General features: G+C 39.4%; 1 protein-coding gene across 1 annotated transcript in view; it reads right to left on the minus strand.

The window, feature by feature from the left end:
* Positions 1 to 587: 587 nt before the first annotated feature.
* The window catches only part of sspo (SCO-spondin), a 98,574-nt gene continuing 79,958 nt past the window's right edge, over positions 588 to 19,203 (minus strand). Inside the window, exons 113-118 of the mRNA XM_088071939.1 lie at positions 18,880 to 19,091; positions 17,696 to 17,791; positions 10,729 to 10,789; positions 9,634 to 9,764; positions 6,121 to 6,271; positions 588 to 1,132 (exon numbers count right to left, since the gene is read on the minus strand). Of these exons, the coding sequence (XP_087928065.1) occupies positions 1,110 to 1,132; positions 6,121 to 6,271; positions 9,634 to 9,764; positions 10,729 to 10,789; positions 17,696 to 17,791; positions 18,880 to 19,091 (674 nt within the window). The 3' untranslated portion in view covers positions 588 to 1,109. The remainder of the gene's footprint in view (positions 1,133 to 6,120; positions 6,272 to 9,633; positions 9,765 to 10,728; positions 10,790 to 17,695; positions 17,792 to 18,879; positions 19,092 to 19,203) is intronic.

A 19,203-nucleotide genomic window follows, 5' to 3' on the forward strand; every position in this document is an offset into this window, starting at 1 on the left:
GATGATACCTGATACTTGTAAAAAGTACATTAACTGTACCGGGTACTTGTTTCATCAGAGGATTTGGCTCAAACCCACATAATTATTGAATTATATTTCTGCCAGTATATCCTCCTGAATCTACACAGTAAACCTTCTGGATCTACTCCAAGTTTAAACCTTGAGTTTGTAACTTGACTATAAAGAAGGGAAGTTTGTGTAAACGCCAGAGTTTTTAGTTAAGAAACACGGTAGAACCTGATCCACCACTGGCTGTGTTTGAAGTACATAAGAGAACTTTTTTTAGCTGTGGCATGGTTTATAACCATTTTAGCACGTAGATTAATTTCATTGAACTGGAAACAGACTCAACCTCCCATCAGCATTATGTTGGTAAGAAGTGTTATGCAGAACTTTAAAGGTCAAATTTATTTTACGAGGCTCTGTGACGAAAATGAAATAAGACTTGGCAACCCTTTACTGATTATGTAAAAGTGAGGCAGGTGAGTGTGTATGTCGTAAAACGATACTGTATATTTATTGGAAAAAGGTATAGATATTTTTGAAACAGCTACTAGTAAAAAAAGATTCTTGAATAGACAGACAGCTGACGGTACTCTCCAAATGTAGAAAAGGTTTATTGACTCACATGTTGCACTATGAACTGCAACATGTAAAAATACCTAACCAGTTCTGGTCATTTCCGTCTTTAAGAAGACTGCAGGCACATATACATTTTCTTACAACATACAAATGAAACATATGTCAATGCATAATAGGTCTGACTTGAACTGTATCACAGGTCCTTTAATATTACTATAAATACACAGAAGAAAAAGGCTGTACAGGCTGAAGAATAAACAGTGAAGCTGCAGAGCAGGAACTCTATGATCAGCAGTAGCCTCCAGTCATATGATGACTAAGCACTACAGAATAACGTGTACATCAACAGTCTCAGGACTTCATTTCTCCACTCCTCCCTCCATCCATGGATCTGTCCTTCCCAAATTCTCCATCCATTACCCAGCTGGTTTTCAGCTGCTCTTGCTCTCTCTAGTGCATACACACATTCACATTCACACTCACACACACACTCACACTCAGCTCACAGACACACTCAGAATACTTGCTCAGCGTCTGGACAGGTCACCTCCTGTGAAGAAGAGAAACAGTGAGACTGATGGAGTCATAACTTCACTGCCTCCTCTGCAGGATGAACTAGAAGGGCACTCAGAGAGCGCGAACCTGCACCGATGCCTAACGCCCTGAGTCGCAATGTTTAAAAAAGTAAACGATAATTTGTGTATCCACCACGTGATTTAGATCAAATGTATTGGGTTTTTCAATTGCTCATCACACACTTTTGGCAGGTTTTGGGAAATTCTGACAGTTTTTTTTTCCTGTAATCCTGCTGACAAACACAACAAAACATGACCTTCAGATCCAGATACTGTGAAGCATTTTATCATCATTCATAAATGTATCTTAAGCTAGGCTGTAATCACGGCACCCAATATTAAATAATGCTCAAAATGCTCCCTTCAGTCTTATACACTTACAGAAAGAAGGGATCCCTAGCTTTCTAATGATACCAGTATTGTTTTTGCACTTTTAATATTAAGCAGAATATGTCACATTACATAATGACTGTAACCAGGCCGTGATTTAGACAAAACGGCTTTCAAAGTTCGCAGTACAAATGCTGTGCTCCTGAGGGCTGCCCGGGGTGAAAAATACTCAGAAAAAGCCTGCAGACACTTTTATTTTGTAGCCAGCAAGGAAACAAAAACAAGCGTACCTAACAACACTGTGAAGGACGCTAAGAAGATGTTGAACTGCAGTTTGTGGGATGATTTAACTTAGCAATGGTCTTCACTCGACAGTATTCACAACTTTATTTGTTATGAAAACTCTTTCATTCATTTGATCGCTGGAAGCTTTAATGAACTAAAGGAATATAAATTAGCAGAGTCGGCACTTTTTCTTCGTCTCTTTTGTCTACCACTTTGGTAAATCTGAATGAACTACATTTATTGTTGCTCATAGTTTCCATTTATTAAACTGAGTGATGAATTATGGAACATTTAGCCAAGCTAATGATGTGCAACATGTCCATATTGAGAAAAAGTTTGATGTTACACATGTTTATATTGTGATGCACGATCCTAAGCACTTTTCCTCTGCAGTTCTCAACCAGATGCTGGCTCAGGAGAGATTTATCTTTCAAAATGCTCTTAAAAACCTTTTTTATTTTTCCTTTATTAAACAGGAAAACTTCAGCAGCAGCCGCTGTGGAAGGAACATACCCAGCTAGCAGGGAACGTTCCCACAACATTGACTAATGTTACCTACAAGTTCAAAATAATGTTTTCAGAAAAATGTTTAATCTAATGTTCCAAGAATGTTTCAAATGATGTTCCTATAAGATTAAATACTGACTAAGACGGAACGTTTTGAGGATGTTTTGGTGATGCTGAGAGGTGACAGATCATTGATTGTTCCTTTTAGAAAATGTTCCCACAATGCTACATGAGAACAAAGGAAGAACATTTTCAAAGCAACATTCAGAAAATGTCATTAAGGTCTGAGATTACAGAACTTATTATTTTTTAATGAAAATGCAACGTAATGTGATATGTTCACAATAAAACACATTTTTTGAAAATGGTTTGATGTTTATAGAGAATGTTATTCTAACTTTAAGAAGAACATTATGGGAACTAAAAGAAAACTTGCCGCTGACATTGTTGCTAAAATAGCATTGCCTGCATTGTATGAGTCTCATGTTTTTAGAACCAAAAATTGCTGGCTGGATAGCCTTTGTACACGAGGCGCCCGCTCTACCAGGAGAGCTAGAGGGCGTCTCTCAGATTGCTCTTAAATGGTCAATTTAACTATTGAGTTTCCAAAAAATATCTCCCAGGCCCCCCTGAAGGGGTGAACCACAGGGGTTGATGATTAAAAATGGTCCCCTCCAATGCTGAATTGGTGATTGCGGCCTTATTCGGAACAGCTTGACTCAATATATTTTGGTCACGAGGTTTTAAATCTGAACTGTATCCAAAAATCTATTGTAACAAATCCACCTCAAATTTATAGCGAGTCATTTATAACAGTAAAAACATGAGCCAAAGTTTTACAGATCCCAGCAGCTTTGACAAACGCATCCTTGAAAGTCATCTTGTGTCTATGAGTGTGTGTCAGTCAGAACAGAGAGCATTGTAGTGGCAGTTAATACATGTAAGTGTGTGTGAGTGTGTGTGACAGCAGCCACATGCTATCAAAGATTGATCGCCGTAACGACCGAATCCGTCAGACGTGATGTCCACAGGAGTGTGTTGCTGGGAGGAGAATATGAGCGGGGGGGATGTTCTGCGTCGTATGTGACCACATCCAATTAACTAACGCAATCAGCCATGTTGATGAATGGATTAGCACATAATTGCTTCAGAGGTGGGATTCTTGATTGAATTATTCATGGTGGGCAAAGGCAAACGTATGTTTCACGAAGATTACTCAAGTGTGTGTGTGTGTGTGTCAGTGTGGCGTTAATCAAAAGCGACTGAGAAACTGTATTGAGAGGAAGAGACGGACATGAGCGTTGCAGCTCCTTACTGAGCTGTCTTTAAAACCTTCAAACTCATTGCAACGCCGGCCACATTCATCAGTGTTGTTACTGCGAGTATTTTTCATGGGTGTGTTCCAAAAAGTGACCGGCACAGTGCCAGTTAGAGCAGCGTGAGCATGGTATCTATATCATTTTAATGTGGAACATAAACTGGCACATGCTGCTGATGTCTGTTGACCTACATGATGGCTAATACAGCTCATAAAAAAATGCCACATGTACTCAGAGCCTGGTAGAGTAGAGGTAGTGAGCACGTGCACTGTGCTGATCATGTGTTTCACACAGCTTGTCATGCCTGAACCTAAATGGAGAAGATAAAGTTTTTTTTTTTATCAACTCTTATAAGCTGTCAAAACATGAAATTTAAAGCCATCGGTTGCATGTGACCTAAAAGACAGTGGATTATGTAACAGCATGAACTGCCCCTAACAACAAGCGTCAGTACGGTATCTGCAGCAATATCTGCAGCCGTTTTATTGTCGGTGAGTGCAGTGGTACGTGCGCCGCAGAGAGTACTTCTGCAATTATAAGGAGCTATCCTGGAAAGATTGTGGAGAGGCTCTGTTGATTTGTAAAAATAGATCATTATTTTGATACATTAAGACCATGTTCAGAGGAGTGATTATCATGACTGTGTTCTTTATTTGTTTTGGTCTTCAAAAGTGTCTTTTGTTGTGTTTTGTCTTCTTTTCTTCTCTGTTTTACTCGTTTTGTGGCATGTCGATGGTTTGTGATCTGTTGGCAAAATGGTGAATCTTATTGTTTTAATGTTATAAACATAATTAAAAAAATATTTTGATAAATTTGGATCATTGTAATTTTTTAACGGGGACAAATCGTTGGTCACATATCACCTGGATTCTGGCCTTCCTCCACTAAGATTCCTTTGCTAACTTTTAAGGCTCAACACGGTTTAGCACAGTATGACCGAACCTCTGACTCCTGCTGTTCATGGTTGTGATCTGGGATCCTCTAGTCTACCCTGACTACTCATCCGGACTATAATCTTAGCTCTTAACATTGTTTTATTTATTTTTACTGTATATTTCTTTGCTCTATTCATATGCACTTTATGAAGCACTCTGTAACTTTGTTTAAGTGCCATACATATAAAGTTATATTCTTATTATTATTATTATAGTCTGAAGAAGGGCTATGACACGAAAAGTCACACATGTGGAGGTAATTTAAAAAATGTTCATGGAAGCATTTTCTAGTATGCAGACTTTATTTATTTTAATTTGGGATCTATTATTATTAGATTCAAAAATATATCCAGATTTGTGTTTAGAAGTAAAATAAACACACAAATAGGATGTGATGATCGTCTTTAGTATTATTTATAATTTCCCCCAAACCGATACACTATCATCTACAACCATCTGATAGTACTGGACCTCCCACCAACCCGAAGTAGTACGAAACACCTGAACACCGCCCACTGTGATTTATGGTACATTAAAAGTACTCGTCAAGCAACACAACAAGTCAAAATATAAATAGGTAATATTTGTGTTTAGCTTCTGCCACTTCAGATGGTAAGCTGTGCAAATGAAAATTCAACAAAGGAGAAAAAGTGAAACAAAATACGTCAACATGATCTCTGGAAAGAGACATTGCTGTTGAGTTTTTCACGTATTTTTTTGGCGCTCTGGCACCACAAGTCCAATGCCATCTACTTCCATTATATTAGAGAGAAGACAGACATCTCTGCAGCCGATATCTCCAACACTCACACCAAAACTATCTGGCACTACAGGGGTGCCCCATGCACAGAGGCTGTGACCTTGCTGCAGCATTTGCAGGTTCAATTCCAGCCTGTGGCACTTTGCTGCATGTCAGCCCCTCTCTCCACCCCTTTTATTCTGTAGCTGTCCCATACAAAAAAATAGCACTACAGGTAAGAAGAAAAATGTTTTTTGTGTAATTTTTGAGTTGAACTGTCCCTTTAATGCAGTTCCTCATGTTTTAATTGCCCTTAGTGCCATGCCAGCCACTCATGAGTTGTCCTGATGAATGTTGTTAAATGCTAAGTCATGTGGACAATATTTCAAAATAAAATGGACTATTATCACTCAGTCCAAGACTAGTGGCATAAGAAAAAAAAGAATCATGTTCTCTGGCTCACATGATATTATATTAGTTAGACCATGTTGAAAAACAGGTCCAGAGCAGCAGCAGATTTTTGTCAAGCGTGATTTAGCCCTTTGAAAGGTGTTTTCTTTTATATTTCACTCACGCACTTCATCAGTAAAACGCAATTATCGTGTGAAAAAAAATGTAAAAAGCATTCTGCAATATGCAGCTAAAAATTTAAATTTTCAATCACATCCCCTGACTTCTCCTGTGTGGAACATGTCCAGCACTTCCATTCCTCTGTGTCTGCTGCCAGCCAGGAGTGAGTGAGTGTGTGTCACATGCAAACATTTTTACATATATTCAAATTTGCATTTCTCTCACTGACATGAGAGATGAACATGAAAATCCATTCGGCCACATTCATTATTCCCCACCTTGGCAGCTGGTGCATTCGCAGCTGTGGATGACGGGCAGTACGACCGGCTCGCTCTCTCCGCTGTCACACTGCAGGCTGAGGAAACGGACCGGGTTGTCAGGGTCCAAACGGTAACTACAGCATTCACAAATGGACTGGAGGTAGGGCTCCTGTAGAGGAGAGGGGAGGACAAGAGAGAATGAAATGATGGAAAAGGATGGGTAAAGGAAAAGGAGAAGAGGAGGTGAAGGGAGAGCCAGAGCGATGTGATGGAGGGAGCCAACTAGGAGATATGAATGTAATCAGGAAAGAAAAGAAAATTAGAGGAGAAGGAAGTTATCAGAGAATTTCAGAAGAAAATAATATTGAGGGATTGGACGTTGAGGAAGAGAGAAAAAAGGAGGAAGAGTTTAAAGGAGGTGAAAGAGTACTGGAAGCATTGGTGAAGGAGTAGAGAGGAGGCAGATGGAGAAAACAGAAGCCCTCAACATTAAATGAAAAAGCTCCACTTTATTAACCCTTTGAAACCTGAGCAATTTTAGCTTAATTTTTTTTTTCCAAAAACATGTGAAAAAGGCAATGAGCAACAAAAGACAAATTGGCCTGAAAAGCAAGAAATTAGTAAAAAGGTAGAAGAAAATTACCTGAAAATTAGTTTAAAAAAAGAAAAAACGTTTTTTAAAAAATCGGAAATGACCTGGAAAAGTGCTTTCAAAATAAAGAGTTTCCCCCTATTTTTTCCCCTCTTTTTCTTAAAAATAAAATTCTAAATCTGCTAATTACTTGCAATCTGTAACAGCCACTTGGGGGCAGTGGAAAAGGCAGCAGAGTTATTATCACATATAAAGTTGTTAAAAGTGTTAAATGTTTCCATATAAGCACATCCAGCAGACTCAGCACAATATTATCATTCAAACACAATATTCACTCTTCCAGCTCTGACTTGTTCTCCTCCTTCACTATGTTTAAAAGCTTGTTACTAATTTTGTGTTGTTGTTTTTTTATCATGGGCAGTTTGACTACAGTGGCTTTAATCAAAGGAATGAGCTGAAAAGCGCTAAAATGCTTCACAGAGCTGAGGAGAGGATTCTGTAATAATTATCCGTCAGCTCATCACTGTGAGCTACACCCACATTGTAGGTATTTGGCATTTTTAAAAAAAGAATTATGAATTAGTGCAGCTTTCAAGAAAAAGTGTGGACTTTAGAGTTAGTGGCATAGCGATAAGGACTGCAGATTACACCCAGCTGAAACTTCTCCCATGTGCCAAGCATTTCTTCAGTGTTCATTGTTGAGACAGTTTTTAACAAGAGATGAATCATCTGCAGAGGTCTCCTCTCCAAAACAACCACACCATGATTTTAAAACCTCTAAAATCACTAAATAATTCAGTTTTATGTTAAGAAATCGGTGTTTTTTGACACTGCTCATGATGTAGGATCTGCTAACTACAATGAAAGGATGTAAAAAATAACAAAAACATGAAAAAACATGAATGGCTTTGTCTTAGAGTCAATGTTTGGTTTGACTGCTCTGGGCTTCTGTAGAAATAAGCCAGTGCAACCTGGTGGACTCTGTAGATGAGGACCTGCTCCCTCTGTAGATATAAAAAGCAAAAAAAAAAAAAAAAAGCAAATAAAAAAAACAAAAACACAGCAATTCTGATTTTCAGGTGAACGAAAAAAAAACTTATTATGTTATAACCTATTTCTGCCAATATACCCCCCTCGATCAGTCATGTCCAAAGTTTGACGTGGTGGCCAATTGTGGCCCTCAGACTGATTTTAAATGGCCCTCGGCTTGACTTTCAAAATATAGTTTTTGATTTAATTGCAGGACAGCCTAGACTCTACACAGCGGACCAAATACTGTAATACAAATAATACAAATACACTACAGACAGTCGTTTTGGTGATCTTACGTTCTAGAAATAAATAACAATAATAATACTAACAATCTGAACAGTAAAAACAATTGTATGAATATTAATTAAAGTCCTTTCTTTTCATTGAGAGCCTATCAAAAATTAAATAATTATCAAAAAAATAAATTAGTAAAAAAGAACTTAGGTAGCTAAAACACAATACAAGCACATATTTGGCAGTTATGGGATAATTTAGCTTTTTTTTATAACTCATAAAACCCAAAAATACAGCCTTGGTGTTTTGTTTGACGAAATGCAGTTTCTTGGAAGTTGTGCTCATGTGTCCAATTAGTGCAGGCGAAGACCCAAGGAGGCGAGAGATTGTGGAAAAGAACAATAGGTTGTAGCAGAGAATGATAGATAAGGGAGGGTGAGGGAGCTGCTGTGGGAACCATGGATCAAAAACACCTTTAAACTCTCTGTAAAATAGTTATTAGTGCTTCACACACTTTGAAAAGTCCCGTGTGTGTGCACGTGTGTGTGCCTGCATGCGTTTTAAGACTTCAGCTGTGGGGGGGCTGAATGCACTCCTGCTTCCTTCAGTCCTGCTGATCAATGAAAAGGGAACTTCTCTGCGCTGCCTAGTCACTGGTTACCATCGCGGGTTGCCACAGTAACAGGAGGTAATGACACATTTGGCTGAGCTGATGTTTATTTTTACTAATCTGACTGACTCTATTTTTACTGTGGAGATGTATGGATGCCAAGGAAGAACAAAGTCACCATGGAGATGAGGTGATGAGCTCGCTGTCTTGCAAGGAAGAAAAGACATAAAGTGAAAGCAGAGGAGAAAAAGAAAGAGATACAGACTCTACATGTGACCCCCACACAACGCTCCTGTTCAGAACACCTATATTTAGATCACTGGGGACTCAACTGCTGAATTCTGTATTTTGTTTACCTGCCTTCATGTCAACTGTGTGAACTTTGTGTCTAACTGTGACCACAGCTGACTAAAGATAAAATGATCAAATAATCAGTTTGCCACAGTTTAAGACAGAGTTCAGCGGACCCTGCACGTGTTGATGGCCTGTGTTTGTGTGTGAAGAAGTGAGATTACAGAAGGTGTGACCAGCTGCACAGGACCTCGCTTTGTTTTGCAGAAACACTCTCAACACCCTGATGCTGGGTCACGCTTCAGGAGGAAAACAGATGCACTATTTGGTTGCACAATGATAGCCAAGGCAATAATCCTGATTATGTTCCTGCATATTGTAAGAAAATTTTTTTTAATAGATAGTGTCTTTGGATTTGAGGAGAGAAAATTGTTTTACTACTTTTTTGGCAGTTTGCATCGACATGTTATGATGGCAGACAATCCTAATTAGATGAATATTGCTGAAATTCCTAACTTTCCGGGCTGATAAAGCACTAAGTCTATATATATCTGTCTTATACTTAAACAGAATTAACTGTGCAGCCCTGATAGGCAATTTGCAAACAATTATAACCAACAGCTTTATCACTTCCAGTTTTGGTGCCTTTGAGTCCACTTTGCTGTATTGACATTTATTGTACTAACAGCTGCCACTCATGTTAAGTCAATACTTGTTAGTGTTGCCTCATATTCACAGAGTATTATCTTGTGAGTGTGTGTATGCTCCGTACCTCCAGGATGACATCAGTCCTAGACAAACAGCGTCCCCTGCAGAAGCTGACCTCCACGTTGTCAAGCCGACAGTCTCCCTTGGTGATGTTCCTGACCTGCACGTAGCGACGACACTCTGGCACGAGCTCGCCTGACAGAGACGCAGGGAGAGAAAGGAGGAAAAAGGGGCAGATTGGACAGAGCAAAGGGAGCACACAGAGGGCATGGCAAAGGGGACTTTGAGAAACATAATTTCTGCATGAAAAAAAGCAGGAAAAAGACAATAGAAGAGAGAGAGACAGAGTTCCTTGCAGAGAGCAAAGTGACATTGCCTCGCTCCCTGGCAGCATGTGACATTTCCTCCACTGGGAGAGAGATTAAAGCCTCAATGTAGGTTAAGTAATGTAATCTCTCACTAATTGGGCACTGCGGCACTGGGTTTTCAGCCTCCTATAAAATGAAATATGGAAAATTCAGATCCAGTGAAGTGGTTCGGAAGCCATGACATGATACAAAGGGAACCATGGTGATGCTGTGTGACATTTGCATATTTGACAACTAATATTATTTCAATTGTTTAATTTGTTTTACTTTACTATGGGTTAAAAAGTAGACTCTGCGGTATTTGAGTATCCACACGGAGATTAGAGATGGCAGGAAATATGTGCCATCTTGGTCATCAGCCTCGGAGTAAAAGTGGAGCTTTTGTGTTTTATTGACCCCGTAGACTTTGATTTAAAGGTAATTTTTATTTTATTCATTTATTTGATAGAATCAGTGCATACTACTACCATTCCTAAAAACATGCCAGAGATAGCTAGGATGGCTTATGTTCATCTGTGTCCCCCAGGCAGGCAATAGTTAAAAGCACAAACATTACGAATAAAAGCACTGAAAATACAATCAATGATAAAAGCAGTGAAATGGACAAAAGGCTGCACTACATAGAGACAAGACAGACAACTGTTACTGTAGGACACACAAAGAACTAAGCAAAATCATGACAAATGGGCAAAGAGAAAAGTCAAGGCAAAAACACTTCACCTTTTCTGTTTTACCCTTTTAATTTATGGATTTTGTGATGTGATTTTTTGAACACTGTGTATCGTACTAACCTGGAAACTGCTTTCTACAGACAGGACAGCAACTGCCTGGCTCCTCCACCTTTACCTCACCCTGACATAGAGAGAGATAACATGAGTTTCACATTCCTGTGATCCGTCTCATGGAGAAAAGACAGGGCATGATACAACAAGTGATGGAAAGAAAGTTAAAAATAAATGCCCCTTATCCTGCCAATGCACAGTCTATACAGTCAGCTACGTTTGGGCATAACAGCTCGCGTGATGCATTTCATTCAGCGTGTGACAATGAGCATGCATTGTATTACACATTTTTCAAAAGGTCAACAACCAATCCCAGAGACCAAGCAAGATAATCTCCAAAACAGGAAAAAAGAAAATCTGGTAACTGGCCGGGAAAGGGAGCCCAACCAAGTGATGCATCGCCTCTCTGAAAACACACCCAATACAGGTTAAAAAATGTGAAAATCACATCAACCAAACCAAGGAAAAATGCTAAATATGTCAATAATCATCTAAAGGAGAGGAAAAGAAATTAAAGAGTGTCACATCCCAAAGGAAGGGGATAATTTAAAATGAAATGTTTAAAATAGTAAAAGTACAATAGGTCACAAAAAGTGTAATTTTACAAGACTGAGAGTCTACAGCTATGCTAGCATGTCTGAGTACTTGGACACAGCGTTGCTGTGAACTTAATGTGAATATCCACATTCTAATGTGCTCACAATGACTAACATTCTGATGTTTGTAAGCTATAATGTTTACCATCTTAGTGTAGCATAGCATGCTATCATATGCTAATCAGAACTAAACACAAGGTAAAGTTGAGACTGGTGGGGATGTCAGAGATTTGGGCATGAACCAAATTACTATGCACACTGAACTTTGACCTCAAGATCATGGTAAATTAAAGTAAATTTATCTTGGAGGGAGCATGAATGTACCAAATTTTATCGTAGTCAATCCAATTATTTTTGAAATAACTTAAACTAATAAAATTGATAAACAGTATTGGATCTTTTGCTGATATCCGATATGCCAATATATAACAACTCATTTGGCTGATAACCGATATCAATATATACACTTTTTTCCCCCACCTAATGTTATTGATCAAGTCTCTTCTGTAGTGGCATTAAAATCATATTATGCATGCCTACCTTTATAGTGATGGTCCACCAGCATATAGAGACATAAAATGCATTTTTTTTCAATGTATGTCATATATTCATTGTGAAAAATAAGAAAAAAGCATGGTGACCGATTCCAAGTTCATTTTAAAGTTGATACTGGCCAATAATGATGACATGCCGATGGCTGATCCTGATAGTTTACTATAAAGCCAATATCAGCTGATACAGATGACATGCCGATATTATCGTGCATCTCTAACCAAAAATGTAAACTCATGGTGGTGCTAGAGAGGAAACCGTTCATGGTAATCCACCCAATATTGTCTGAGATATTTCAGGCAGGACTAGGTCTGCAACAGTATACCAGTTTCAACATATACCATGGTATGAAAATTCCCGATTATCATACCCTGTACATTTACTTATTTATGGTATTTTACAAACGTATCTGAATGAAGAATCTCACCTTTATTATAGTTATTTCCAAAGGGGAGACTTTTTACATATACCTCCTTTATTAAGAATTACTTTAAAGTTTTAATTTTAGTAATACAATTTTTGTTCATCTCTGTTTAACCTTTCTGTTTTAATTTCGTTAAGGGTCAATATCGGAAAACAATTTCCTGTCATAATTTTCTGTATTACTGTAATAGCGTCACAGGGAGATAGTATCTGAGGCTGTTATTGTACCATGACAGTCTAATACTGTTGCAATGCTAGTAGGGACCAAAGCTAGTAGGCTTAAAGCAACTTGTAATTATTATCTTACATCAATTCTCTTATTTTTACTATTCTCATTGTTCTCTGTACTTTTTACTTGGACTTCAAATCTTGTTTATCAACGCCTGTCTGTTAATTGTCTAAACTTGTTGTCTTTTTGTGTGTTTTTGTTGCATGTTTTTAATGTGAAGCACTTTGAGCTGCATCCCTTGTAAGAAAAATGTTCTAAAAGCATTAATAATATTATTATCATTATTATTATTATTATCAAAACCACAATTTAAAAAGATACACCAGGGCATACCAGAAGGACAGTGGGAACTGATAGTGTTAAAACATAGACGCTGTAACATCAGTCCCAGTTCTCACCTCCCAGAGTGCTGTTGGTTTTCGTTCTAATCAGTCTAGGCAAAATTTAGACCTGGACACCCTGGATCATGAGGACCGGGGTTGAGATCGAGCACAGAGATGAGAAACAGAGCAGGAATAAAGAAGGCACAAAGTGAGACTTAAGGAACAAAAATAGCGAGAGAGCGAGACAGTGACGTAGGGACACAAAGGACATAGACAGAGGGAGCCAAGTCACTGAGGAAGAAAGATGCAGAACAGTCCAGAGAGAAGCAGGGTGTCCCGTGGTGTCCCTGTCTGAGAATAGCTGCTGTTAGCATGCAGAGTCACACGCACACACACAGTCTGACAGCAGGCTTCAGCATCCCCACCAACACCAGCCTCAGCTCACCCCTCAAACTTCACCCAACTATAAAATGTCTCCAACACACACACACTAACACACACACACACACACACACACACACACACACACACACCCACACACACACACACACACACACACACACACACACACACACACACACACACACACACACACACACTTCTCCTGACTGTTCACCCCGAGGACTTCTCCTCCCACTCTGCACTGCCGCCAGCCTTCCCTCAGGGATGGAGGGAGCCCACTCACTTAAAGGGTGGGAGGTCACAAAAAGGACCATTTTCAGGCATTTAAGTTAAGAGACAGTTTGTGTGTACGTGTCTGTGTGCGTCTGATGTGGCGAGAGGTGAAAATTATGTGGAATGCAGATTCCTGGTTATTTCACAAGAAAAGGCACTTGGCATTTAAAGTAAAGGGTATTCAAATTTGTGTCGTCTACAGGAGATCTCGGAGCTCTATTAATGTGTCTGGTACACAGTGAAAGAATTAAAAGGAGTCATACATTCTGATGGCTCTCAATGCCCAATGTGATAACAGAACTTTCAATACATTACCTCAAAAGGTCCTCCCAGCGGAGCGGCGGAGGCATGTTGGGTGATTTCAATTTTAAGAGGCATTGTTCATAACTGTATGCTGACTCATAAATATCAGAGTGCATTGTCAGTAACCAATTCTCAGCCTGTCAGGAGAGGGAACACGGCGCATTAAATGACCTTTTCATATTGGTCGGGATGAGGAGTGCTTTCACTGAGGCATAACTTAGTGTGGCTGGGGGTGGCGAGGGATTTGAAAATGCGAGAGGAAATAGTTACACAACTTCGAGCCGTTCCCGAGACACAGTGTAAAGACCTGTGTACACCACAGGTGGAACACTCAGTAGACTGTCTACTGTGTGGAGCTCAGTGTGCAATCAACCTCTCCTCTAAAGTTCTGGATGTCAGCAGAATGTATTTTTACCTCAGCCTTTATACAGCCCCGGTGTGCTACGGGTATAAACTCAGCTTACTGTGTCAAGGATGAGACAGTTGACTTTTTCCACTGTGACTTTTCTTAGCTTCATCACCATGGAGAGGAGATGTTTCATCTATTAAGTAAGATCATTAGTGGACAGCTTTTATTTATTCTATATTTTCTCATTTACCTCTTGTGTTATTTAACAGTGCAGATAGTTTTGCTTTTATTTAGACAGCTTTTGAGACAATGACTATGAAAGATAAAAAAAAAAAAAAATCATAAAAATGTATTATTTTTTGTAGTCTTTGACAGAGGTAGAGCTTTCGGTAGCAAACAAATACTGATTCAATTCAGTTCTGCATCTGACAGAAACAGAGGAGAAATCATTGACCTGGAAGAAGAGACGGAGCCACATGAGGACACTTCCCATCAGAGACAATGTTAAAACTGTAGTTTATGGAATTCACCACAGAGGCTGCCATTGTGTATTTTTGATGCAATTTAAATAATTTTCTCCCAAACATGAACTATTCTCTTGATGTATCTTGGCTACCATTCAATAATTAAAGGGTAATTTCAGCCAAATTATACTCTTTGTGTAGCCATGCAATTATTAATTTTTTTATTAAGACCTCTTGAGCAGAATTGCTTAAATAGAAATAAAGGGAAGCATGTGACTGGACAGAGGTGGACGGCACGTTTTTAAGGGCACTTTTCATTGGAGCAAATGTTAAACTTCACTTTGATTGTGTCATCCCTCTGAGGCTGCCATCATGTTAATTAGAAACAAAAAATAATAATTGAATTAATTATTTTTAAACATAGTTTTGTAATCTTGTTTTCTTTTTTCTCAAAATTTTCTGGCTGCAACCCTATAGCATTTTTTGAGGTTGGTCCGTTCATTCACTATTAAAAGGTAAAAGGTAGATTTTATTCGACATTTTTTAAACATTGCTTAAAAAATGAAATTAAAATTTGTCCTTAATCCTGCTACATGTGTAGCTGTGGTCCAGACTAAGATATCTCAAAACCTACTGAATAGATTGCTTTCACATTTTGTTCTGTGCAAACATTCATGTTCCCCAACTTCGTGTCCTAGTGCCATAAAGTCAGACTCTTTATTTGTTCAATACTGAGGCGTATAGCCAGTTACCAGCAAAACCAAAGAAATTCTTACAAGCCTCGGCTGTACTTGTTGTTTTGTGCTAATAGCATATGTTAGCATGCTAATATGCAGAGCCCCTACAGTCATACGCTTTACCTTGTATGCACAAGTTGTCATCTTGTGTGAACAAATTATTTTGTACATACAAGTAGTTGTCTTGTTTGCACAAGATAATTATGTTGTGCACACAAGATAATAATAACTTTTTCCCACAAGTCAACAACTTGTGCACACAAGTTAAAAAAAGAAGGTTTTGGGATTTTAGGAGCGCCATACTGAAATGCTCACCTACAGTGGTTAATGATATAATCAATGTGGTAAACATTATATGTGCAAAATATGTTAGCTTTGATACTTATGTTAGCATTTAGCTTGAGCCACTGCTGTCTGACCATACAAACCTCACAGAGATGCTAACTTGCCTGTAAACTCTTGTTAAATGGTTTATTCACCCTAATGACCATTTAAATAAGGCAAAGAGTCACAGCTGACAAGCTAGAACAAAAGCATTGTGAAAGGATGTTTGGGAGAAAAAAAGGTTCATCTCATTGTGAGCAGAGGGATGACACAAACAGCATTAAGTTTAACATTATCTTATCCTTATGCCCTATTTCTTTCCAAGGCAGGACTTGACAGATTCTGTATTTATATGGTACCAAAAGTTCCCTCTGTTTCAAAATGTATTCATATTTTATATGGAGTTTATTTTTTTCTTTATCTGCCTCTAGTTGTACAGAGCTCATACATAATTAAGCATTCAGCTCACCGCCCTCTGCCAGATGACCAGCTGCTAACCAGTCATACAGTGTGCATATGACTGAGCATTATCTGCAAAATAGAAGACATTTTTTTCCAATGATGAGCTGTCACCAGCATTGATGATCTAATTACCCAAAATCATGTGCAAAATGCTGCTGTAGAAAGTTAATTAATGAATATTTAAAATTTAAAGAAGATGATAAACTTGATATATAACATTCCTAAAGCTGTCTCAAAATTTCAGCTATGACTAAAATCATGCTTTACATATGGTCCCATTCATTTTGCAGAACAGATCTGTCAAATAATGAATATACTGCATTGGAAAGAAACTCAATTATGCTTAACAAGGAAACCAGGTTTCAGTGTTTCATGGGAGACAGAAGGGCATGTTAAAGGAAAAAGTGCAGGCTTGTGGGCGGCTCGGACAGTCAGGTATTGATCTACTTCAGCCAGCGACTTGCAGAGAACATCCCACACATTCTTGAGGGAGCAGAGCGTTTTCTCCCTCGTTCAGAGTAATTGAGATGTTTGTGACCAACAGAGACGTGGCGTGAACTGTACCACCCCGGGCTAGGAATGGCAGTTAAATGGGCCGATGCGTTTCTCTCTGAGACTGATTGTGCCTCTGTATGTGAACCTTCATCTCTCTCAAACTGTACTTAGATGCAGAGGGTGCACACAAGACTGCAGAAGAGCAAAAACAGACTTCAAATGCAGCTACAATATTCTTAGAACCTGTGTTAATGTCAGAAGTTTTCTACTGTACTTTGAGCAGATGTCCATAAATTTGAATTACCACTTCAGAAACATTATAGTAAATAACATGTAACGTCAACTGACTGTTTACGAAACCCCTCCCACAAAAAGTAATTGTCTAATCACAGTTTAGCAAGCGTAACTACACATAAAGGGCCTGACACGTATAACAAGCATGTAAGCTAAGCAGTCAAACAGTGTTATGTCAGCTCTTACATTGTCCTCATTATAATACTATGAACAGTAATCTGCGTATGTATGCAAAGTCCTGGGACAAGATTTTGAAGAGTTCTTCTATCAGTTTTTAGTCAGAGTAGTAATGACCAATCATGTTTGAGCAGGATTTGCAGGTTAACAGTCCATGAGGAGAGCAAAAGAGGCAAACGCACTGGCTGAAATACAATCTTGGAACACGATATCCGGACCAAGACTTGGCAACAACAGATCTCCCAAAATGTTGGCCGTTGTCCCCAGAGGCTAAATCATTGTCAGACAACAGCCTCTGAGACTGCACTGGGATAATAATAATAATACATCAGCTGGTAGAGATTTTCTGAGGTAGTTATTCCTCTGATATTTCAGGGTCTATCAGGCCACTGAGAGCAATGATGCAAGCAATACATATTTAATGCAATATTTAAAAAATTTTTGACTTAATCCAATAAAGTACCTGAGATTTTCTGGGATTCATGATACAAACAGACAGTCCTGTTTAATGTCAACAAATGCACAATCATACAGACGTCGGTTTACCATGGAGTGTCAGGGTGCATGTCTCACCTCATCACAGTGGAGTGGCGGGCATCTTAAGTGGCACAGTTTTTTCCCGTTCACACAGCGACATGACAGACAGCCCTCCTCCCACTCTGATCCAGCCTGGCTCACACACACAAAAGCACACACGATATTTATTAACTCGCTAGACTTTTAAAATGCAGGTATTACGCACGCTCACATTACTGCGAGACAGTCAGAGCAGAGTTGATAAAGTGCAACTGGTCATAGCTCAGGATTGATTTCCTTAGTGAATCCAGTAAAGCTGCACCTTGTGAATAATTTAGGTTTTGGAGGCCCATTTGATGCTATAATTATTATATCTCATAATGCAGACTACGTTATGCATTTTCTGTATGTGTGTTGGCTATAGGAATCATTAACAGTGCTCAGGTTTTATACAAAGGCACCAACTAGGGAGTGCCTTTACGGCTCACACTGAGCCATTTGGCATAATAGTCATGAGGTAGTTAATTAAAAAACCATAGAAGGTCTTTAAATGGACATTCATCATCACCAGCTGACAGACACAGAGAGAGAAACAGAGAAGACAGGCAGAAAAAAAGACAGATAGGAAGAATGACTGAGAGGGTAGATGAAGGGAGAGAAAGAGAAGCGCTGCGGGAGAATGGGGATGAAAAGAAAGAGGATGGAGTAAGTCAGAGATCGAACACGACTCCTGTAATGAAAGCAGAAGAGGGACTAGTGAGAGATAAAGTGGAGGTATGAGGGAGGAAAGAATGGAACAAAGAGAGAATGAAAGACAGAGAGAAAGTCCTGAAGAGGAAAGATCAAGGGGGGGGGTGTGACCTCTTGTCAGTGTATGATTAATTCTTATAATCCTATAATATCCCCTCCTTCATAAATAATTCCTGGCAGGCTTGCCCAGTTGCAGTCCCAGTGCCGGCTTTCTACGGCACTTCCTGCATAATAGATGAGGCTGAGGATTGGAGAGGCGCTGCGGTGTAATGTGGCCCATGGGGCATGTCACTCATCTTCTAATGGGCCCTTCTTTATGAGTAAATAACACAATGGGAGTGAATTGGAGGGAACGTAAACACCACTCTACTGGTAAGGTTCAGATGCACAAAACAATGAGGCGGGCACAATGGGTACAAGCCGCTGAGTTAGCCGGGCAGCAGCTGTCTGTTTACTTTGGGTGTAAGCCAGTGTGTGTTTTGAGCGTGTACCTCCCGCAGGACGCCCTGGTCATGACAGGGGCAGAGGGCGGCGATGACACACACGCCCTTGGTGTTGCGGTAAAGCCCCTCCCGACACACGCAGCCCTGGGCGGAGCGGCTGCAGTTGACTGGAGAGGAGGAGTAAATGTCCTCGCAGCTCCTCTCGCACAGCGGGACCTCCTCCAACGCGCTCCTCCTCCACTGCTCCCCGTCAGGACACGCTGCAGAGGAGGAGGAGAAGAGGAGTGAAAAAAACATGTCAGGGTGTACAGGAGAAAAGAGACAGAGGAGGGAAGATGTTAGGATGTAGAGTAGAAATTGAAAAAATGAAGA

The sequence above is a fragment of the Plectropomus leopardus genome, chromosome 21 (genome assembly GCF_026936395.1).
Source record: "Plectropomus leopardus strain MGB_pleo_1.0 chromosome 21, ASM2693639v1, whole genome shotgun sequence".
Taxonomy (NCBI): Eukaryota; Metazoa; Chordata; class Actinopteri; order Perciformes; family Serranidae; genus Plectropomus; species Plectropomus leopardus.